The following is a 23,657-nucleotide window of genomic DNA, read 5'->3' as shown; positions in this document are numbered from 1 at the left end:
CCTCTTCTCATTTCCTCTCCCCAAGACTCTCATTTCTTCCTTTCTAAGCTGCCTCGTTTTACTCGTTCTTACTCATCCCATATTTCTGTTTCCTCTCACGTTACTTGGTTCTCTCCTTCTCATCCTTCCTTCTCTTCTTCTCTCTCTCTCTCCTCTCTTTCTCTCTTCTCTCTCTCTCTCTCTCTCTCTTTCTCTCTTCATTTCTCTTGTTATCCCTCATTCCTTTTAATCTTTTCCTGCAATCTTTTCCGTTTTCTCTCTTTTCCTATTTTCCCAACTTTATTTTTCTTTATTTTATCTCTTTTTCTAATTTTTTCCCTCTCTTTGGTGTCTCATACGCAGTCCTTATTTTCCTTCCCCGTCTCCTCTTATCGTCTTATCATATCTTCTTTTCTTCCCTATTTCCCTTTTTTTTCTTACTTTCCATCTCAACGTCCTTCTTGTTTATCCTTTCCTTCTCTTTCCTTCTATTACTCTTGCTTTATCTCACTTATCCTTCCTTACCTTCCATCCTTCTTACTTATCCTTCCCGCCTTTCGTCTCTTGCTTTTCTTCCTCTTGTTTCCTTCCTCCTCTTTCTCTTTTTTTTTTCTCGCTTCTTTATGTGTGTGTGTTCCAAGGCTTAGAAAAACTTCAGCGCGACCCCTTTTAATTATTGCAGTTCCCCAAAAGTTAACAGAGTAAGAGTTTCAATGTGGTCCTGGAAGAGCATTAATATTCCTCTGGTGAAGTAGTTTAAGTCGTGGGGAAGATAGAAAAAAAATATATCCAGCTGAGAGTTCCAACGTTAACTAGTCAAGGCGTGAAGCAGTGAAGATTCTGATCATATATAATTATTGGTGATGTATTTCTTATCATTTCCCTGTCCTCCCCTCGTCTCAGAACGGGGGAAACTGCATTAATAAAGTATTTCCTGTCTTCCTCCCTCATTCTCTTTCCCTACAACGAGAAAATCAACATTACCAAGGTGCGTTCTGTCATCCTGCTACTCTCTCTCTCACTCCATCTTTCTCGCTCGTTCTCTTTCCCTGCAACGAGAAAATCAACATTACCAAGGTGCGTTCTGTCATCCTGCTTCTCTCTCTCTCTCTCTCACTCCAGTATGAAAGGAATGGCATTATTAAGGCTTCTGTCATCCTGTCTCTTTCTCTCACCTCCAAGCGAAAGGGCCGTCATTGCTAAGGTGTCTCCTGTCTTTCGAACTCAGTTTCTCTTGCCATGTCGAAAGGAATGGCATTAGTGAGGCTTCTCCTGTCATAATTCCTCATTCTTTCTGAGACTCAAGGGAACTGCATTATAGTAAGGCGTATCCTGTATTCCTGCTCCAGTCTTTTCTCTCCTGACCAAGCGATACGGTATTATCAATCCCTTCAGTACTGGGACGCATTTTACCATGAGTTTTGGATGCGATTAGATGATTTTGTTTACGTTAGGAAGAGTTTATATAGGTCAGAAAATTAATAGGCTAGAGTCTTCACTATTCTAATCCCCACGTGAGTTTATGAAGCTGCATGTGTAAAATCACCTAATAGTAACCAGAATGAATATGAAGACGTGTCATGGTAGTGAAGGGGTTAATATGTCTACTCTAAAATGGCTCCTGGATTTCAAACATATTGTAGCTTATTAATAACGTAATTGATTTGATGTGAATAATACTTGTCTTCTGTTGATCAACGCACTTATGACAAAGATAGCTCACGGTTTTCCTCAAGATCTGACAACCACGCTTTTCCTGGGACACCATTCAGACGGAGACCCGGGAGCCATTATAGAATAGACAGACTACAGTAAGGTATCTTCTTTTACTCTACCCTCTCTCTTGCCGCAGAATGAAAGGAGTGACATTAGTATTGCATCTTCCGTCCATTTGCTTTATTCTCTCTCCCCCAGAACGAAAGGAACGGCCGTCTGGAGCATCAGGTCGTGGTGAACATTGTAGACGTGAACGACAATGCGCCGCTGCTTCAGACCTGGGATGGATCAGTGCTGGAGAACGCTGCCAGTACACTCATCACCACCATCAGGGCTGTAGATAAGGACGCATCACCGCAGTACAGGCAGGTGGGTCTCATCTTATCCTTCTTGTCTCTCCTCTTTTTCCTCTTCGTTTTCTTTTTTTTTTTTTTATGTACGTTGAGTTTGAAGGGGATGATTTTTTTTTTTCTCTTTTTCGTTTTTCTGTAAATTGAAGACAACAAACCCTCTTACTTTTCTCTCTCTCTCTCTCTCTCTCTCTCTCTCTCTCTCTCTCTCTCTCTCTCTCTCTCTCTCTCTCTTTCTTTCCTCGTTTTGTGTCTCCGTAAAGTGAAGACAGCAAACCCTCATTTTCTTTCTTTTCTCCTCGTTTCGTATCCTCATAGAGTGAAAACAGCAAACCATCTTACTCTTTCTTCCCTCTTCGTTTCGTTTCCCCGTAGAATGAAGACCGCAAACCCTCTTACTCTTTCTTCTCGTCGTTTGGTTTCCCGTAGCGTGTGAGGGAGACAAACTAAGAGTGAAAAGGATTAATGGAAGTAAAAACGCTAAGCCACTTCTCCCCATACCAAAAAAATATTAACTTCCTTGTTCCTCACATTTTATATATATTTTTTTTTCATTCACTTTTTAATCACTTTTTTCTTCTAAACGTCAAGGAGTCTAGTCAAGAGCTAAATTGGTAAAGAAAACGACACTTTTTAAAGGTCACACCTCACTAAAAAGAGAATATTTACCCGTCTCTTCTTTACATTCTATAAAACGTATTTTTCTCTTTATTTTTCTTTTCCTTCAAGCGCCAGGGTGCATAAAAATGAGAGGACGTTCCACTCAATATCCTACGCTAAAGAAAACTAAATTATAAAGAGGATTACGAAAAAAATACAGAGTTTACTATTGCATGTGTCTTGGTACTTCTCAAGCAGTGCACGTTGCAGAAAAAGGAAAAAGAAAAGAAAGAAAAAGCGAACAGGTAGAGAAATCCAGAGTTTACCAGCGGAGGAAATGAAAGAGTAAGGAGTTGCATTAGTGAGAATAAGGGAGAGAAGGAACAGAAAGCCTTGCGCAGCGGTGCCGTGTGAGAGAAAAGCGTGTTGTTAGCAGGCTCATCCTTCATCCAGATTTGTTGAACTGCTAAAACTGCCGCTCGCAAAAAGAAGAAAAAAATGAGAGAGAGAGAGAGAGAGAGAGAGAGAGAGAGAGAGAGAGAGAGAGAGAGAGAGAGAGAGAGAGAATATATGCGATCAGTATTACTTTTTTTTTAATCTCAAGACACTACCGCCTTTGTAAGTACATTTTTAGGAATCAGGCTATTTCGCGGATCACAGAGAGAGAGAGAGAGAGAGAGAGAGAGTAGATATATTCAGCTCAATACTATTTTCTTTTCCTCTTATGTCCTCTTCCTTTACTGTTGTCATTTCCTCTTCTCTGTCAATACAAAGGTCACATTCTTCCTTCGTGCCAGTGTGGTGTAGGGAGGAAAGGTAGACACAGGTAACCACAACACAACAGCCTTCTCTGATCTGAGCCTTCGAAGTCCTTTGGGGGAACAGAGAAACAAAACACTATAGGTCGCTCTGCATCTTTATTGGAAGACGTGTGTGCCTGAATGCTTTCCTGAATAAGTCATGTGTGTTTGTGCTGACCGCAAGAAGGAAACCCCACATCATGGCTGAGGGAAGAACGTGCTGCCATATTTTCAAACGTTTCTGGATTTTAACTAACTTTTTCTTTCTGATTTATTTGTCTATTTTTTATGTAAGAGTGATTAGTAATTAAAGAAAAAAGACCACCGAGTAGCAATAAAACGCTCGTGGTTAAAAGCTTACGAGTTTGGCTGCGAGTGATTGTAGTATCTATCCTAAAATATAGAAGAAAGAGCAACAAACGTTATGACTCAGGGAAGAACGTGCTCCCATATTCTCAAACGTTTCTGTATCTTGACAAACTCTTCTTTTCTTACGTATCTATTTATCTATTTTTATATTAGAGTTGCTATGAATTAAGGAAAACAGTCATCAAGTAGCAGTAAAACGCTCGTGGTTGAAAGCTTACGAGTTTGACCACGAGTAGACGATCAAGACACACCACAGCCAATCTAACCTTTCCCTTCTCCCTTGGTGCGTGTCGCCTTGGATCGTCTGGGCCCACAGCTACGTTACTCCTTCGACGCCACGGCACCCCACGATGTTGTCAGCAAGTTCGCGCTCAAATCCAACGGGGAACTGTGGAGTACGAGACCGCTGGATCGGGAAGAGCAGAGCCAGTACCGTGTGCCTATCAGAGTGACGGACGGCATGCCAGGTGACGCGCCCTTAATGGTTGTGTTGGTGGTGGTGGTGGTGATAGTGGAGGTGGTGGTGGTGATAGTGGTGGTGGTGGTGGTAACTTGAAAGAGGTATAAGAGAGAGAGTGTGTGTGTGTGTGTGTGTGTGTGTGTGTGTGTGTGTGTGTGTGTGTGTGTGTGTGTGTTTTCAGTTTAATGAGCGAGTTATATTTTATGATCCCTAGAGAGAGAGAGAGAGAGAGAGAGAGAGAGAGAGAGAGAGAGAGAGAGAGATTCACTGCGAGACATAATTCAATTTGTTTACTTAGACCTTCGTGTGTGTGTGTGTGTGTGTGTGTGTGTGTGTGTGTGTGTGTGTGTGTGTGTGTGTGTGTGTGTGTGTGTGTGTGTGTGTGTGTGTGTGTGTGTGTCCCTACGAGTCTGTGCTTCAGTAACACAACAATAAAAACAACACACTTTATTATCAACGCCACTTTAGACCTTCACCCTTCCCAGTCACATTCCCTCACTTCCCTCACCCCTCCCACGTCCCTCTTCCTCGTCCCCTTTCCCCTTCCCCGTTCCTCGTCCCCCTCCCTCGTCCCCTCCCTCGTCTCCCTCCCAATCCCTCGTCTCAATCCCTCATCTTCTTCCCTCGTCTCCCTTGTCCCTATTCCTCGTCTCCCTTCCTCGTCCCCTCCCTCGTCCCCCTCCCTCGTCTTCCTTCCTCGTCTCCCTTCCCTCGTGCCTCCTCTCTGTATCCTCCTCAAACGATTAGTACTTCAGCCCAACACCGGAACACTGAACGTAAACTAATAGCCAGAATTCACCTTAACCTCTTCAGTACTGGGATGCATTTTCACCTTGAGACGATGATTAGACGATTTTATTTACTTTATGAAGGGTCTATGGAGTTCAAAAGCCTAATGGCCAGAATCTTCACTATTTTAACCCCCCCATATAAGTTTCTGAAGCAAAAATCACCAAATATTAAGCAGAGTGAATATGAAAACGTGCCCTGGTACTGAAGGGGTTAATGCGTCCCTCCGGCAGGACACGCGAGAGTCACCATTTACTGGATCACTGTGCAAGATGTGAACGATGTACCGCCCGTGTTCGACCGTTCCCTGGGCGTGTATGAGGTGCAGCTGCCGGAGAGTCGGGAGGTCGGTAAGCCAACGGGGATACGCCTTGCTGTGGATGACGCCGACCTTGGTAAGTGGCTGTGCTTTTACTTGGCTGGCAATCTCATGGGGGACAAATTTGCAGTTTACTTCGAAGGTAAAGATATGACAGATGAAGTTTTAGTATTGTTTTCATTCGGTTTGGTTCCTTTTCCTTTCCTCTTTCTCTTGGTATAGTTGTCACACGATTTTGTTCATCTTCCTCTCTCTCTCTCTCTCTCTCTCTCTCTCTCTCTCTCTCTCTAATGAGGTTTTGTTTATCTTTTTTGACTTTTCTCTCTCTTAGTATTGCTTTCACGCGATTTTCCTCACCTTCCTTCTCTCTTTCTCTCCCCAGTCAACCAGTTCACTTTCGACATCATCAGCGGGAATGAGAGAGGAAAGTTCCGCATAGACCCCACCTCCAGAACCCTCATCGTGGACGCCCCCTTGGACTACGACGACCCTGTAAACGACCGGAATGTAAGTAATAGTAGTAGTAGTAGTAGTAGTAGTAGTAGTAGTAGTAGTAGTAGTAGTAGTAGTATAAGGTTGTCATTGTAGTGGTACATAACTTGTGATTGTAATAGCAGCAGGATCAGCAGAAATAGCAATGCAGTTATTCGTACAAGGTTATGATTATATTCCTCGTTATTTGTTGTTACGTCGTGTCACGTGTGTGTGTGTGTGTGTGTGTGTGTGTGTGTGTGTGTGTGTGTGTGTGTGTCGTAATCTACATGAGGCACGTATTGTATCTTCACTGCCATTTTTCACACACACATCACTCCCTCCAGGCGTCACCTCTTCCGTCTATCAGGTCTATCACTGCAGCCTCGTCAGTCACTCTTCGTTTCTCTGTATCACGACGCATTAAAGAAGTGATACGATAAAAGAAAATGAGACAGCTTGGTCATGTAGTAAGAAAAAGAAGACCAGGAGCAGATTGAAAGAGCCTGGAGAGAAAACCGGTCGTTCTTCTTAGATAAATTTGAATGTCGCCACGCCTCATCGCACTCTGCCCGTCTCTGCTTTCCCTAGCCAAGCCGAACCCAACCCAACCCAGTCTAGCCTTTCTTCTCCCATCTCCCTTGTCCCCAGCTGGAGAGAAATGGCAATAAATAGTTTCAAGTGTGTTTCATGAGATCCTAAATTGTAGCTGAAGGCAGGCCACACAACAGGGCAGGACTGGAACACAAGACCCGTAGACTGGGAGGCGCGTGCTGAGCTAAACACAACATCATTTTCCCTTACAAGGTGGCGGCAGAGTGACAGGCGCCGGGGTGGCGGGACGACGTGGTGGCGACGACGTAAAATGCCGCGTTTAGTTCCGTCTTGCTGGTGAAGAAGGTGGCACGTGTCACAGGGCCCGAGCAAACTTATCACTTTACGAGCCTCGGCATATTGGAGATTCTTGGACGGGTAGGGTGGTCGTGGTGGCGCCGCGTAGCTGACGGCTGACTGACGCGTCCCAGAGGCGTGGAGGAGGCTGCGTCTGGTATACCTGTGACGTGCACCAAAGAGACGCGAGGAATGGCGTGATAATGGAGGGAGAAAAGGCAAAGAAATGATGAAAAATTTAAGCATCTTCCGTCTGGCGGTTCATGTTGCGTCGTGTCATTACCTGTCGGAAGTGACGGAGAGATAAAATCATCCCTGATATGTACAGTACATTACTTCTCTTCTATTATTTTGCCCCCACGCGGGAGTGACAGCAAGGCAACGCTGATTCGTCTCTTTGTCTGCCCCGCCCCCACCTCAGGTACACGCTAACTGCTGCTCACATATTCCTCCCGCGTGAGTTGAGGCTGATAAATGACCAAAATCTTTTACATCAGAACAAAAGCACAATCTCACTCCCATTCTCTTTCTCCTCTTCCCCACAAAAGTACAGTCTCACTCCAATTGTCTTCTTCCTCTTCCCACAAAAGGACAATCTCACTCCCTTTCTCTTCCTTCTCTCCCCACAAAAGTACAATATCGCTCCCATTCTCTTCGTTCTCTCCCCACCAATGGACAAGTTTCACTCCCTTTCTCTTCCTCTTCTTCCCACAAAAATATGAATTAAGTCCCATTCTCTTCCTCCTCTTCCCACAAAAGTACAATATGACTCCAATTCCCTTCATTCTCTCCCCACCAAAGGACATTCTCGCTCCTTTTCTCTTCCTCCTCTTCCCAAAAAAGGTACATTCTCACTCCAATTCTCTTCCTTCTCTCCCCACAACAGTACAGTCTCACTCCCTTCCTCCTCTTCTGCCATCTTAGTTCACGCTGCGGGTCCGCGTGAGTGACGGCGCCAATGCAGCAGCGGTGACGGACGTGGTGGTGGCGGTGGTGAACGTGAACGACCTGCAGCCAGTGTTCCAGCGTGCCAACTACTCCTTCGTGGTGACAGAGAACACCGACTGCTCTGTACCACTCGGCCAGGTGAGAGAGAGAGAGAGAGAGAGAGAGAGAGAGAGAGAGAGAGAGAGAGAGAGAGAGAGAGAGAGAAATAAATTGTGACAACTAAATTAAGAGAAAAGAGAAAAGGAAAAGGAATAAAACTCGTATACATTTCCTCTTTAATTCAGTTCCTCGTTAGTGTCGCGCGCAACGTGATATTCTTTTTTCTTTCCACTGCTCTTTCAAGTGTGTCAGGAGCAAGAGCACCTTATTTAGTGAAGTGTTTGCGGTTGTTTTCTATTAGTGGTATCAATGGTTGGGTGAGTGGAAGGAAGCACGTCAGTAAACTTCACAAAACTTCCCCTCGCTCTCTCCGTTTACCTCGCACGTGTTGTTTATTTAATTAGTGCAGAGTTCGTTTACTTGTTCTCCGTTTCAAGTGACACAAGCAGTTCACGTTTGCTCTCTTTCCTCTTTGTTGTGTGTGTCTGTTTCCCAGCCAAGTTATGTAAGCATCGAGTTCTGGCCGGCAGGAATGTGGCAGTGGTAATGTGACATGTCGCCAGTTAATGAGAAGCTGCACTTAAGGGAGGGTGTTGCATGGTGTATCTGGCGCTGTGGCGACTCCTGGGCCTGGCGCCTCCCACGACTCTCGCCTTACATTTACACACATGGTTAAGTTGAGTGAGTTTCTGCACTCAGGGAGGTATTTCTTTGCCACACTGCAGATGTTTCCAAGAGGTTTCAGTTGGTTACACGTGGTTTGTAAGTGTGGTTTTTAAGATCCTTATCTAGAAACGCTTTGCTCTCCGTTTCTGCGTCACACTCCAAATATTTTCAAGAAGCTTTAGTTAGGTTTCTAAGTGTTGTTTAAGGTCCGTATTTAGAATCGCTCTTTTCTCTCACCACGACTATTTTCCAAGGCCAGAGAGATGATTAACAGGGTTTTCAAGAGTGTTTCAACAGTTAATAGTGTAAAATGTTGTCACTCTGCATCCAGAACCGTAAAAACACCTTGCAAAACTCGTGTAAATTTAAATAAAGCCTTTTGAATTAATTTAGGTGAAGCACAGGTGTTTGAGAATATGAGCCTAAGCTTCTTGTGAGAAATTAATAAGATTTTTACATTGTTTATGGAACAAACGCTCTTGACAACACAGCTTACCCTCTCTGTGCCTTCTGCAAATCGTCGTAATGGGAGAGCAAAGCGTGTCAGAATATAGGTCTCAGTATCTTATTTTCCCGCAAAGTTGAGTCTTAATTCCATTACAGCCGATCACTTTTCAGGTTTTGTAAGACTATCAGCAGGCCAGACGTCTTAGAATTGAATAAGAACGTTAAGGCAAGTGGTGAGTGTGACATGTTAACAGACCTTTTGACCGTGACTGTACAAGAAAGGGAAAGGCCGTAACTCTGCCAGTCCGTCTATCCTTCAGCTTTGTGGAGACAGACGGGTTTCACTACCACAGTTTTTTACATCTTAACCGCTTTTCTTGATGAGAATGATCGAATAGACAGAAGGTACTTTTTGTCTTTTATTCCACATGATATACTGCTTTGCCATGTCCGTTGTGTTGAAGGAAAGGCTCGTTTTCGTTATCATCACATTCAGAAGTCTTAAGCCCTTGAGTACCATGACGCATTTCCATATTCATTTTGCTTACTATTTGGTGATTTTGTACAACTTCAAAAACTTTTGTAGGGGGATTACAATAGTGAAGACTTTAACCATTTATCTTCTGATCTCCATAGACCCTTCCTAATGTCAATAAAATGGTCTAATCGCACACAAATCTTAAAGTAAAAATTACACGAATCTCAAGGAAAAAATGTATCCCAGTATTGAAGGATTAAGCATTTGGATTTGTTTAACACCCTTGAGTACCATAACGCGTTTCCATATTAATTCTCCTTACTTTTTGATGATTTTGTACAGCTTCAGAAACTTCTCTAAGGAATTGAAATAGTGAAGACTATAGCCATTAATCTTCTGACCTCCATAGATCCTTCCAAATGTCATTAAAACGGTCTAATCGTACACAAATCTCAAGATAAAAGTGTGTCCTAGTATAGAAGGGAGCAAGCATTTGGATGTGTTTAATATGTATGAATTAAAGAAAAGAATGTGTCTCCCTGACCTCCTTTACCACTTTCAAAACAGAACACAACTTGAAGGCTTTGCGTGTGAATACTCTTAAGGGTGCAAGGAGTGTCCACTGACTATTGCAAGTTTTAAAAGCATTCAGATTCTCCTAAATGTTACCGGCGAGAGAGAGAGAGAGAGAGAGAGAGAGAGAGAGAGAGAGAGAGAGAGAGAGAGAGATTGTACCAGTCATCTCTTGCTTTACATCTGCAGAATCAACCCTTTCAATACTAGGACACATTTTATCTTCATATTTTTATACAATTAGAGCATTTTATTGACATTAGGAAGGCTCTATGGAGGTCAGAAGATTAATGGATTAATGGCCACAGTCTTCACTATTTTAAACACCCACATAAGTTTCTGAAGCTGTAAAAAATCATCAAATAGTAGGCAGAATGAATATGGAAACGCGTCATGGTACTCAAGAGATTAAGAATGAGTGTGAGTGAGGAGAGTGGGTGTTGATCAGTCTCCATTCAGTCTTTGTCACGTTGGCAGAGGAACCCAAGGCAGTTTCGTGAGTCTGTCTATCCGGTGACCTGAGGAAGCACCGCCAGTATCTCATCCTTACCTGAAAACTTTCTTATTGTGTGTGTGTCTGTGTGTGTGTGTGTGTGTGTGTGTGTGTGTGTGTGTGTGTGTGTGTGTGTGTGTGCGCGCGCCTCGTAGGACCAATAGTGCTGAAAAGTTTGGCAATAATGTAAAGTAATAGTTTTCGAAAATACATTCCTTCTCTCTCTCTCTCTCTCTCTCTCTCTCTCTCTCTCTCTCTCTCTCTCTCTCTCTCTCTCTCTCTCTCTCTCTCTCTCTCTCTCTCTCTCTCTCTCTCTCTCTCTCTCTCTCTCTCTCTCTCTCTCTCTCTCTCTCTCTCTCTCTCTCTCTCTCTCTCTCTCTCTCTCTCTCTCTCTCTCTCTCTCTCTCTCTCTCTCTCTCTCTCTCTCTCTCTCTCTCTCCCAGCTCTCTCTTCAATCCTTACTTTCCTCACGACTCCTCAAGTTTATGCGGACGTGAAAGGAGTGCCCGATCAATATCAGACAAACACGCCTTGGAATAACATAGAAAAACACACACACACATATATACTGGACACTCCTACTTGCATCTTATCGAACCTACAAGTAAATTCCCTTGGATGGATAATAAACGTGTCTTACTGGTATTTTTCTTTCCATTTTCCTTCGCATTTTGGGGTACATTTGTCGAATTACTCGTTCCCTCTTCCATGAGCGAGATGAAAGTGTTGAGATTGAGAAGGGAGGCACTGATTGGCTGCGAAAGAGAGAGAGAGAGAGAGAGAGAGAGAGAGAGAGAGAGAGAGAGAGAGGCAAGGAGTGAGAGTGCGTAGGAGAGAATCATTAGTAAGACCAAGGATGCCAAGTGAGTGAGAGACGGAGAGAAAGTTAATGATGTGCTGAGAGCGTTGCAAGATACCAGTGAGTGTTGAGAGAGATTTTGCCGGCCAGTGTACAGCGCTTAGGTGGATTCATTTAGAAGGCCTCCAGGGATGAGCCGCGGAAAATATGCCGATATGTAGCCTTGGAAGTGAGTGAGTCTAAGGCGCCGTAACACTAAGGATTATATAGCGCATTTGTAGCCTTGGGGACATTGCTCATATTACCGTTAGCTTTCCCCGTTCCTCTAATGTTCATCGTGTGAAGGTTTCTTTGAGATCGTAGTAAAATAAGTTGTAATAGTGCTTTCATTGTGGTTATAGTTGTAGTTAGCATTATTGTCGCTCTGTAGTAGCATTATTTATTAGTAGTAACAGAAACAACTTAATATTTTCAGTACCAGGACGCGTTTTCATATTCATTCTGCTTACTATCTAGCGATTTGACACAGCTTCAGAAATTCATGTGGGGATTAAAATGGTGAAGACTGGCCATTAATCTTCATAGAGTCTTCCTAATGTAAAGAAAATTGTCTAATCACAAAAAAAAATTCATGATAAAAATGCGGTCCAGTACTGAAGGCATTAGTAGACTTTTTTTTTTATTTGTTGTTTTTATTGTTAAAGAAAAGACCATAGTTTTAAAAGAGAATGATGAAATAAATCGTATGTTTTTATCCATCCCAGACTTGTTTTCACTTTCTACCATTACAGTTGAAGAAAAACACCGTAATAAGAATAGAGTAGGAAAATAAACGGGGTGACTCTATCCATCTCGACCATTACGCTTCACAACTACATGAATCTATAACAATATAACTATTAACCCCTTCAATACTGGGACACATTTTTACCTTGAAATTTGTGTACCATTAGACTATTTTTATTGACATTAGGAAGGGTCTGTGGAGGTCAGGAGATTAATGGCCACTGTCTGCACTACTTTAATTCCTACATGAGTTTCTGAAGCTGTATAAACTCACCAAATAGAAAGCAGAGTCATTATGGAAACGTGTCCTTGTACCTTCTCATTACCACTCCTAGTTAATATTCTCACCTGTATTTCTCTCCCTGGACAGGTAAGCGCTCGAGACCCGGACCTGCCGCCCTCCGTGAACCAGGACATCATTTACTACTTATCTCCTGACGAGCAGACCAATTTCACCATAGACACACGCTCTGGTCACCTGTCCGTCAAGGGCGTGAGTGTTGTGTTCTTGTTGTCGTTGTTGTTGTTGTTGTTGTTGTTGTTGTTGTTGTTGTTGTTGTTGTTGTTGTTGTTGTTGTTGTTGTTCTTGTTCTTCTTCTTCTTCTATTTTTTTTCTTTTCCCGTTTCTTTTTCTTCTTTTTCTTCTTATTCTTATTATTATTCTTATTCTTTGTCTTCGTCTTCGTCTTCTTTTCCTTTTCCATTTCTTCTTCTTCTTCCTCTTCTTCTTCTTCTTCTTCTTCTTCTTCTTCTTCTTCTTCTTCTTCTTCTTCTTCTTCTTCTTCTTCTTCTTCTTTACTTTTATTTCTATGTCCGTTTTGTGTTCATCATGAATTTTTCTTTCTAATTAATTTTAGTAGTAGTAATCGTTACTGTCACTCTGTAGTAGTAGTAATAGCAGTAATAGTATTAGTAGTAGCAGTAGTAGTAGTAGTAGTAGTAGCAGCAGCAGTAGTGGTGTTGGTGGTGGTGGTGACAATAGCAACCATTATAATTAATAGTAGCAGCAATGATCATATATGTATTTGATGTATTTAACGTAATGGACGTGTGCCGCGTGACATAAAGAGCAAGAAAAATATACCAAGCGCGGTAGAATACTTCCTCTTGAAGCGTATATACTCCTATGTATAATTCATTAGTGCTGGGAAAAGTACGTTCTTTACCCTCTGAGCCTTGAAGGATATTCCCCGCGAACCAAAGAGAAGGAAAAATGCCAATATGATGACCTCCTTTCTCTTCTCATCTAATTTTCTTCCAAGTTAATGTAAATGTTTTTTTCGTGGGAAACTAATTCATTGGTAGATAGAACATACGAAAGGTAGAAATGAAAACTGTTTACTGCTACTGTTGGTGGTGGTGGTGGTGGTGGTGGTGGTGGTGGTGGTGGTGGTGACTGTATTTGTTCTTACAGGGGTTCTTGAGAGACTAAAAACAACCACTAAGGGAAAGAAATGTGTTTACTACCACTACTATTACCACCATCACCACCACCACTACTACTAATACAACAACAACAACAATTACTACTACTACTACTACTTCTACTACTACTTTTCTATGTCCTGGTCTATAGTGCCTGTAGGTATGCCTAAAGAGTATGTATAGGAAGCTCTGATCATCTTTCACCCATTAGTGGCGCAAGCAATTTTATTTATGGTGGTAGCCATATTAGCGCCCGTACCACCTAGAACTTCGATATCATGGTGACACGTAGGTAACTTTAAACCAATCAACAAATGACAATGTTTCAAGGTCATACTTGGTGGGATTCGAACCTACGCATGGACGTCTGCCCGATCCCACGCTCACCACCTTATCCACTACTACTACTACTACTACTACTACTACTACTACTATTAACACCACTAAAAACCCTCCATTGCAGTGCCTGGATAGAGAGGCAGCACCAGAAGGCATCGTAATCCTGTATCCGCGGGCGACAGACGAGGGCGGGGAGGGCCATGATGCAGAACCAGCCACTGTGCAGGTCACCATTCTCGACATCAACGACAACTACCCTCACCTGGTCCGCCCGGTAAGCTAATGACCCTGTGGAGACTAGTGAAGTGACCCAACACACACACACGTACAAAACCATAGCAGGTGAAACAATGAAGGGAAATAAGAGGGATACGTTACTTATATACCCAACAGCAGCAGGGTCGTTCAGGGTGAAGTTGCTGGGGACTTAAGAAACATTTATTTTCTCTCCTGTAAACTTGAGACCATTACGCAGATATTACGAGGCTGCCTCCTGTACTAAGTCCCAGGCAGATTAGCGAAAAGAAAATGGTTGAAACTTGTTCCTTCCAGCTAAACAAAGACTGCGTTGAGAGAGAGAGAGAGAGAGAGAGAGAGAGAGTGTGTGTGTGTGTGTGTGTGTGTGTACAAGTAAAAAACAAATAGCAACTAACTTAGCTACACTGTGCCCTACAATAACTTCTTAATTATAGAAAGACCTGCAGTACAAAGAGAGAGAGAGAGAGAGAGAGAGAGAGAGAGAGAGAGAGAGACTATCCATTTTCTTTCATATTAATGCTCTCGTCTTCCACATTCTGGGGATCTCAAATAATTAAGCAGATTTTCCTCCTCATAATTTCCTGAATTCAGAATATGGAGACACGGCATTTCTTCTTTTCCTTCGTTACTTTCTCTCTCTCTCTCTCTCTCTCTCTCTCTCTCTCTCTCTCTCTCTCTCTCTCTCTCTCTCTCTCTCTCTCTCTCTCTCTCTCTCTCTCTCTCTCTCTCTCTCTCTGTGTATTTTATTTACGTTTTCCTTTGTGTGTGTCAGCTCTCTCTCTCTCTCTCTCTCTCTCTCTCTCTCTCTCTCTCTCTCTCTCTCTCTCTCTCTCTCTCTTCTCTCTCTCCTCCGCACACTCATAATTCTTTCAGTTCGCTTCCTCCTCTTCTTCCTTCTCCTCTTCCTTCCTTCCTCGTAGCTCCTCAATCATCACCGTGTCCCTTACTGAGTCTTTCTTGGGATTAACTGCTGCTGTTTTTCCTTCTTCATCCCTCCTCCTCCTCCTCCTCCTCCTCCTCCTCCTCCTCCTCCTCCTCCTCCACGCAGCTCCTCTTCACCATCTCCTCCTCATTTCATTTGCTTTTTGCATTTCTTCTTTTCGTCTTTTCTTAATCTTCTCAACGCAAATCCTCCTCTTCTTCCCTTTTCATAATCTTTATTCTTTCATCTTCTTTTTTTCTCATTCATCTTAACCAAAATCCTCTTTCCTTTCCTCCGTTTCCTCCTTCTCCTCCTTCTCCTTTTCCCTCCCCTAAATTCTTTATCCTCTTTTACCTCCAACTTTTCTCTCCGTCCTTCCTTCCCGTTCCTATCTCCTCTCTCTTATGTCTCCTTTTCCTTTCTGTGGTGAGACCCATATCTCTCTCCTGCTTCTTCCTCTCCTGGTCTGATGATGATGATGATGATGGCGATGGGTCGAGGTAATGCCTTTGCAACGGCGCCTCTTAAATTGAAACTCAGCGTCGACTGCCACGAGTTTGTTGGCTCTCTCAACTCTGAGATTTTTACGTGGGCTCTTTCACTCGTTTACTTATTTAAGGTAAGGTGTAGAGTGTGTCCTTTTTCTCTAGTATTTTCAGCTTCAAGGCTTCTGACGGTGCTTCTGTTTTTTTTATTTTATTTCCTTCCCTTTTACTGGAGGATCTATGGCTCAGTATATCCGTTCTTTCTCCTCCGTGTTTTCGGCCTCAAACGTATGAGAGTACACATTCCTTTTGATATAGTGAAGGTTCTCCTGTCCGGCTACTGCAGTTCAGGTGTTTTTTTTTGCTTCCATGGCAGTTGTAGTTTGCTCACAACCGTACACTGCGTTCTCAAATGTTTCAGCGTCTTAGCTCTGCGTTGAAAGTTATCGAGGATTCCAATATCTTTTTCACAATTCCAGGGAAAGTTTTGACAAGGATTCTTCATCACCAGCGTGCAAAAATACCCATGAAAACTGGAAAATTCATCTTAGCTGCCTTAGGAAATTGTGGTGAGAGAACAAAGGTTTTGAGAATACGGGCTATTATTTGCAGCTCAGAGGCCTGGTGTGCAAATCCCCGGCGTTATGGAGACAATATGAGCTTTTCTTAAACCTTTAATCCTTCAATACTAGAACACATTTCTACCTTGAGTTTTTTAGGTAAGATTAGACGATTTTATTGACATCAGAAAGGGTCTATAGAGGTAAAAACATTAATAATGGCCACATTCTTCACTATTTTTATCCGTACATGAGTATTTAAAGCTGTATAAAATCACCAAATAGTAACCAGATGAATAGGAAAATGCGTCATGGTACTGAAGGGGTTTAGGCACGAGATGTAAGCCAGCTGTGGACTTGCACCCTGTAACACACTGGTCTCAGTAACTAAAGAAATACAATCCTGCAGTTTAGTGGCCTTGTTTACGATACTAGGAAAAGAATAAGAGGTGTAGCAGACTTGAGAAAAAATATAGGATACAGTGTGGAGCAGGTGGCTTGTATAGAAATCCTTGTTTTATCCTTCAGCCTCATCAAGTCCATCAGCCTCCATCCACTTCAAAGCTGATCCATTAGAGCGCCCATAAGCTTCATTATTTGGCTGGAGATCAACATAGCAAGTAGGAAGAGGAGCCCCACTAACCATACCCTTAGGTCAGGTTTAAATAGGCTAGTGTCCTGAAGGGTTAGTGAGAGAAGCAAAGCCGCACAGTTAGGTTATGTAAGGGTTAGGTTAGTGTCCTCAAGTCCTCAACACATGTACACCTTCCTCATGCATTACCAATAGTTACCTTCCATTTTTTCCTCTGTGGACTGTTACATATGGCCTTTATTATTTGTTCTTTGCTCCTGTACCTTATTTCTGCCATTTTTCTCACACATTCTTAATCTCTTCAGTACAGGGACTCATTTTTATCATGAGTTTTGGGTGCGACGACGATTTTATTGACATTAGGAAGAGTCTATGGTGGTTAAAAGATTAATAGCCAGAGTCTTCACTATTCCATTCCTCACATAAGTTTCTCAAGCTGTATAAAGGCACCATATAGTAAGCAGAATGAATATGAAGACGTGGCATAGTAGTGAAGGGGTTGATCAAATGCTCTTTGCTCTTGTATCTTCAACTCTTCCTTCTCGAGTCCGTACTGTCTCCGGATATGTCTTAACCCCTTCAGTACCATGACGTGTTTTCATATTCGTTCTGCTTACTATTTGTAGATTTTATACAGCTTCAGAAATTTGTGTAGGAGTTAAAATAGTTAAGACTCTGTGCATTAATCTTCTGATCTCCATAGACCCTTCTTAATGTAAACTAAATCGTCTAATCATACCCAAACTCGTAATAAAAATGCGTCCCAGTACTGAAAGGGTAAAGAATATTTAACTGTGTCGTCCTTACATTTTCACTAGTAGTCTCTCCTTTTCTCAACACTGTTAGAAACTCAGGAGCAGGTAACTCAAGATTTTACGTAAGAATTGCCTTTTTTCACCGTTTTATTTGTTGTCACTCAATTCACCTTGACGTACTGTAGTGAGAGGGAAGAAGAGGTTTTGTGAGCAACCTGGACTTAATGTTGTATTCTAGTCCAGAGCTTTAACTCAAGATTTTACGTAAGAATTGCTTTTTTTTTCACCGTTTCATTAATTCTCACTGTTTTCTCTGTTGTCACCCAGTTCACCTTGACATACTGTAGTTAAAGGAAAGAATAAGGTTTTGTGACTCTAACCTAATGTTTTATTCTACTCAAGAGCTTCAATATATTCCCACTGTTCACGTGTTTTAGTAATTTAGAGCTCTACTGTTTTTACTGCTATGTATTCAGTATGATATTAGGATTTCCATCTCGTATCATATATATATTATTTGGTAATATTTTTTTTCATCTCCGGGATAATTTATTTCTTTGGTAGGAACTGCTATCTCTTTTTTATGATTTTTATACACGTTTCTTTCAGCCGGCAACCTTTTTTTTTTTTATGTCCCTTTGAGAGATGCTCGTATTGTCTCTTCTAAATTCATAGTGTAGGTGCATTATACGTTGTTATCTGCACTCACTATTGTTCTGCCCGCGCGCTGCTCTCTGTTCCCCGGAGTCTCTTAATTTGTATCCTTTGCTGATAGATTTATGATGTCAGCCCTGTGAAGAGTCGACGATAGACTGACGCGTTTCTATAAAATGTCGCTTGTTCTAATTTGACACACACACACACACACACACACACACACACACACACACACACACACACACACACACACACACACACACACACATGAGCGTATCAATCATTAATCTTGTGGGTTCTGATGTCATATTTTTGGATTTCCAGAATTCTTCTCTCGATTTCCTAATATATATATATATATATATATATATATATATATATATATATATATATATATATATATATATATATATATATATATATATATATATATATATATATATATATATATATTTATATATATATGGATTATTTTTGGATTAATTCATCAAGCACGTAAGCCAATCATCAGCTGAAAAAAAAAGTATATTAATTCCTTCAATACTGCTACGCGTTTTCATATTTGTCCTGCTTGCTACATGGTGATTTTATACAGCTTCAGAAACTAATGTTGGGATTAGATTAGTAAAGACTCTGGCCTTTTATCTTCTAATCTTCATAGACCCTTTCCAATGCATATAAAATAGTCCGATCGTACCCAAAATTCAGGGTAAAAGTGCGTTGTAGTACTGAAGATGAGACTTTTCCAGATGTTCCCCGTCAGGAGTTGCTACAGTGGATCAGCCGCCTCCACCTTACTGTCTACTGTGTCTTTCTCACAATCACCCATAAACTTTCTAATTACCTTCCTCCTCTTCTTTCTTCTATTCCCTCCTTCCTTTTGGATCCTCATTCATCACTGTGTCCTTTACTGAGTCTCCCTAGGGATTAACTGTTGCTATTTCTCCATCATCTTCATCTCCTCCTCCGTGCAGCTCCTCCATCTCCTCATTTTCTTTTGGGTCCATCTACAGCATTCACGTACTCATCTCTCTACGTCAAGCCACTTCACTGTTGTCTCTCTGCCTTTGTCCCCAAACTGACGCACGAGTGTTGTCTCTTGGAGTTAATTTGTCATTATTTACAGCTGAGCCACTCCAAATGAAAGACTCACATGCCTTATTTGTTTTCTCATTTCTCTTGTTACTCAAACCTTTATTAACTGAAGCACCGTGGAATCGCGTTTCATCTGTTGCTGTCCACAATATCTTACTGTAGTGTACTCTTAAGTTTCGCTCCTTATGAACTTAGGAAAGATCAAGAACCTCTGAACCTCCTCCTTTTTCTTATCTTCCTCTTCCTTCATGTATTTCTCTTTATATAGCCTTCACAAGCAGTCCCTTAAACAGATTACTACATGGTTCTTTCTTCGTCATAGCTATTCTCTCTCTCTCTCTCTCTCTCTCTCTCTCTCTCTCTCTCTCTCTCTCTCTCTCTCTCTCTCTCTCTCTCTCTCTCTCTCTCTCTCTCTCTCTCTCTCTCTCTCTCTCTCTCTCTCTCTCTCTCTCTCTCTCTCTCTCTCTCTCTCTCTGTCCCTTTCCTATTTCTCCTTTTCCTCGCATCCTCATCTCAATCCTCTCACTCATTTCCCTCACATACAAGCTCCCCACTCTCTGTCTTCACACTCACCACTACTATGCACTCATTACTCGTTACGTCACCTCACTCACTCGTCCCTCTCCCTCCCACATCTCAGCCGCAGAGTTACGCCAAAGTAATGGAAAACCTGGAGCCTCATTTAGTGGAACCCGTTGTGCTGGAGCTTGGTGACCTGGATGCGGCGGAGCACGGATGTCCTTGCTCCCTGGAATTCCACGCTGCCACCCCAGACGCCATCAGGGACAAGTTTACCCTCACGCCCCTCGGCAGGTGGGTGAGTGAAGAGGACAGGAGTGAATTGGGAAAGTTCCAGTGGGTATAGGAGGGTGATACAGTTGTGGGTGAAAGTCAGTTTATGGTTCTCTTTTTTTAGGGTTTTTGTGGTTTTTTTTTTTTGTATCAGGTTTAAGGTTTTGGGGTTTTATTTTTTTTTTTCGTTCATTTTTTTTAGTTATGTGGTCTGTTGAGTTTTTTTTTTTTCTCCTGGTTTATTTTTACCGAATTGTACTGAAGTGTATGTCACGTGATGTTATTCTTCATATGATACCTGATTACTCTCTCTCTCTCTCTCTCTCTCTCTCTCTCTCTCTCTCTCTCTCTCTCTCTCTCTCTCTCTCTCTCTCTCTCTCTCTCTCACACACACACACACACACACACCATTAAACTTAACCATTTGGAAATACGCTAAAAATAATGATAATGTTACTCCTTCTCCTCCTCCTCCTCCTCTCCTCCTCCTCCTCCTCCTCCTCCTCCTCCTCCTCCTCCTCCTCCTCCTCTTCGCAGATCCCGCTACCGCCTGAGTCCCGCCACGATACTGGACCGGGAGCAGCAGAAGGTGTACCGGCTGTCCTTTACGGCGCGGGACAGGCAGGGTGTGGGCGGTACGCGGAGTCTGACGCTGGAGGTGGGCGATGAGAACGACTCCCCGATGACTGACGGCACGACCACCATCCGCGTGTACGACTACCAGGTGAGAGAGAGAGAGAGAGAGTGTGTGTGTGTGTGTGTGTGTGTGTGTGTGTGTGTGTGTGTCTGTGTGTGTATATAATTCTAGGCAGTGAGCATCTATTTGACTGACTGACTGACTGACTGACTGACTGACTAATTGACTAACTAACTGACCTGCTACTTACATACTCACCTTCATTCTCCCTCCTTCTCCTCCCAAAGGGTCAGTTCCCGGCGCTGGTGGTGGGGGCGGTGCACGTCACGGACCGCGATGACAACGACCGCGAGGACAAGACGTTCCAGGTGGAGCCGAGCAGTGGCCTGGAGGCGACAGCACACTTCACCGTGGACCTGTACACCGGGGATATCACGATGCTGAGGGGAACGCCGGCGGGCACGCACACTTTGACGGTCACGGTGAGCGTCTGAATGAGTACGTAGGTGGAGGAGGAGGAGGAGGTGAAGATGGAAAAGGATTAGGAGGAAAAATAGATACAGTACATATAGATCATTATTTATCATCATTCTTTTCCTCTTTAGTAGAAGGAAAAGGAAATTAGAAACTAAGGAATTCAGAGCAACTGGAGGAGGAGGAGGAGGAGGAGGAGGAGGAGGAGGTGGAGGAAAAATTTCACGTATACAAGAAGAGAGAGAGGAAAAACTAGCCTTTTTTATGTATAGATCATTATTCAAAACACTTAATGTATACAGGAAGAAGAAGACGAGGAGGAGGGACAAAACCAACCTTTATGTGTATAGATCATTATTCATCATTACATCTCATCATCACTCATCATCTTTTTCCTCCTATAGTAAGACAAAAAAAGGAAGAAAGCGAAGCGAGTGACAAAGAGCAAGGACAAAGGATAAAAGAAGACCCTACGTAGCTTTACCATTAGAAACCATTGCAGGTACACGACAGCTTTCGTGGGGAGGAGGCTGTGGGAGAGGCGACCGTCAGCGTGGTGGAACTAACGCAGGAAGCCCTCACCCAGTCCGGCTCCCTTAGGCTTGCCAACACCACCGCCAGGGACATGCTGCTGGAGGCGACGGTGAGTATGAGAGAGAGAGAGAGAGTGTGTGTGTGTGTGTGTGTGTGTGTGTGTGTGTGTGTGTGGTTCAAGGAATCGCACTTTGTGTAAGGTAGATATTTGTGAAGTTGTTAACTATGTAAGCAGGAAACATCAACGACAGCCAAGACAGGTGTATGTGTGTGTGTGTGTGTGTGTGTGTGTGTGTGTGTGTGTGTGTGTGTGTGTGTGTGTGTGTGTGTGTGTGTGTGTGTGTGTGTGTGTGTGTGTGTATGTGTGTGTGTGTGTATAAGACCACGGAAGGAGAGGCACTAAGCAGACTGTCTTGTAAATCCTACCGAGTATTACAGAAAAACACGTCTGACCACATTTAGACGAAAGTTGAGACAGAAAAGGACATGAAACACTAAACCAACTCTCGGTAACAACAAAAAACATTAAAAAAAATCACAGAAAACACACGCAAATACAATAAAACCCTACAAAAACTATTAGATCAACACATGACAGCCCTACAAATCCACACCCAACTAACCAAAGCACCACCAATCAACCCCATCCATAAACTAGATCATTAACCCCTTCAGTACTCGGACACATTTTAACTTTGACATTTGTGTACGATTAGACCATTTTATTGACATTAGGAAGGGTCTATGGAGGTCACAAGATTAATGGCCACAGTCTTCACCATTTTGATCCTCATATAAGTTTCTGAAGCTGTATAAAATCACCAAATAGTAAACAGAATGAATATGGAAACGTGTCATGGTACTCAAGGGCTCAACCTTCCAAAACCTTTATACATTATCCTCTTAGACATCCTCCTTTCCTCCAACAGCCGGGCGACGTCAGAAGCAGCCTTTACGAGCGTCTCCGGCAACAGATCGCCACCACACACCAGATCTTCGAGGACAAGGTGGACGTGTTCTTGTTGAGAGACGCTCCTGGGAACCTTGGTGTGGATGTGCGGTACAGCTGCCGGGGATCACCTTTCTGCAGCGCCGCCCGCCTCAATGCACTTATGCTTGGGAGAAGGCAGCAGGTGATTCCCACGGAGGAGCAAGAGGAGGAGGAGGAGGAGGAGGAGGATGCATAATACAGGGATAACAGATATCTGATAGAAGATTTGGGGCAAGGAAAGGAAGAGAAAAGGGCAGAGAAAGGTGAAAAGAAGGGCAAGGCAAGAAAGGAAGGGAGAAAGGAAAAGTGTAGGAGAAACAGAGGAACAGAGCAGGGAGAAGAGGTAAATGAGAAAGTGAGAGATGGAAGGGAAAAGAAGGAGGAAAAGGGGAAGAAAATGAGAGAAAGAAGAAAATAACGTGAGAAAGAAAGGAGAAAGGAAACGGTGAATGAGAAACGATAAAGAAGAGAGAGAAGAACAGAATAATGGAAAGAATGAAGTGTGTTTCAAGTCGTAGAGGAAAGGGGAGGACCAGAGGGAGTGAAAAGGCTGGAAAAGTGAGGCACGGACAACTAATGCGAAGGAATGGCCGAGAGGAGAGAAAGGAAGAGAGAGTAATGGCACTCACAGCACGGATGAATGGCACTCAGACCTCCTTCACCCACGCCATTACTTGTGTGTGTATGTGTGTGTGTGTGTGTGTGTGTGTGTGTGTGTGTGTGTGTGTGTGTGTGTGTGTGTGTGTGTGTGTGTGTGTGTGTGTGTGTGTGTGTGTGTGTGTGTGTTTCATTTGACAAATGTAAGGTTGTTCAGGTCTGGCCAGATTTAAAGCTAGACACCAGTGATAGAGTGAAGTAGCTGTCGTTACTCATATCTAATGTAGTGTGAGGCTATTGTTGCCTGAATCATGTAACTGTTAAAAATCACCTGCATGCATAGATGTACCCTTGTCATCATGCCGGTTCGTTTATCTCCTTCTCAGGTGTCCGCGGCTCTTGGCGTGGACATCTCAGTCGTGGACATCAACGCGTGCCTCTACGAAGCCACGTCCCCATGTGGCGGCCACAGCTGCCAACATACTCTGCGGCCCAACCTCACCACGCCACT

General features: G+C 43.0%; 1 protein-coding gene across 4 annotated transcripts in view; it reads left to right on the top strand.

Annotated features, from left to right (window-relative positions):
* LOC123503712 (neural-cadherin-like) overlaps window positions 1–23,657 on the top strand; it is a 181,674-nt gene that overhangs the window by 154,121 nt on the left and 3,896 nt on the right. For all 4 annotated transcript variants that reach the window (XM_045253693.1, XM_045253694.1, XM_045253692.1 and 1 more), the window contains 13 exons: window positions 1,894–2,064; window positions 4,131–4,281; window positions 5,297–5,458; window positions 5,765–5,889; window positions 7,669–7,830; window positions 12,404–12,526; window positions 13,922–14,071; window positions 19,762–19,934; window positions 20,451–20,637; window positions 20,838–21,032; window positions 21,527–21,667; window positions 22,488–22,691; window positions 23,533–23,657. The exon at window positions 23,533–23,657 is cut by the window's right edge and continues 902 nt beyond it. In XM_045253693.1, coding sequence (XP_045109628.1) covers window positions 1,894–2,064; window positions 4,131–4,281; window positions 5,297–5,458; window positions 5,765–5,889; window positions 7,669–7,830; window positions 12,404–12,526; window positions 13,922–14,071; window positions 19,762–19,934; window positions 20,451–20,637; window positions 20,838–21,032; window positions 21,527–21,667; window positions 22,488–22,691; window positions 23,533–23,657 — 2,069 coding nt within the window. The remainder of the gene's footprint in view (window positions 1–1,893; window positions 2,065–4,130; window positions 4,282–5,296; window positions 5,459–5,764; window positions 5,890–7,668; window positions 7,831–12,403; window positions 12,527–13,921; window positions 14,072–19,761; window positions 19,935–20,450; window positions 20,638–20,837; window positions 21,033–21,526; window positions 21,668–22,487; window positions 22,692–23,532) is intronic.

Source organism: Portunus trituberculatus, chromosome 14 (assembly GCF_017591435.1).
Source record: "Portunus trituberculatus isolate SZX2019 chromosome 14, ASM1759143v1, whole genome shotgun sequence".
NCBI lineage: Eukaryota > Metazoa > Arthropoda > Malacostraca > Decapoda > Portunidae > Portunus > Portunus trituberculatus.
This window is presented reverse-complemented; position numbering and strand designations above follow the sequence as displayed.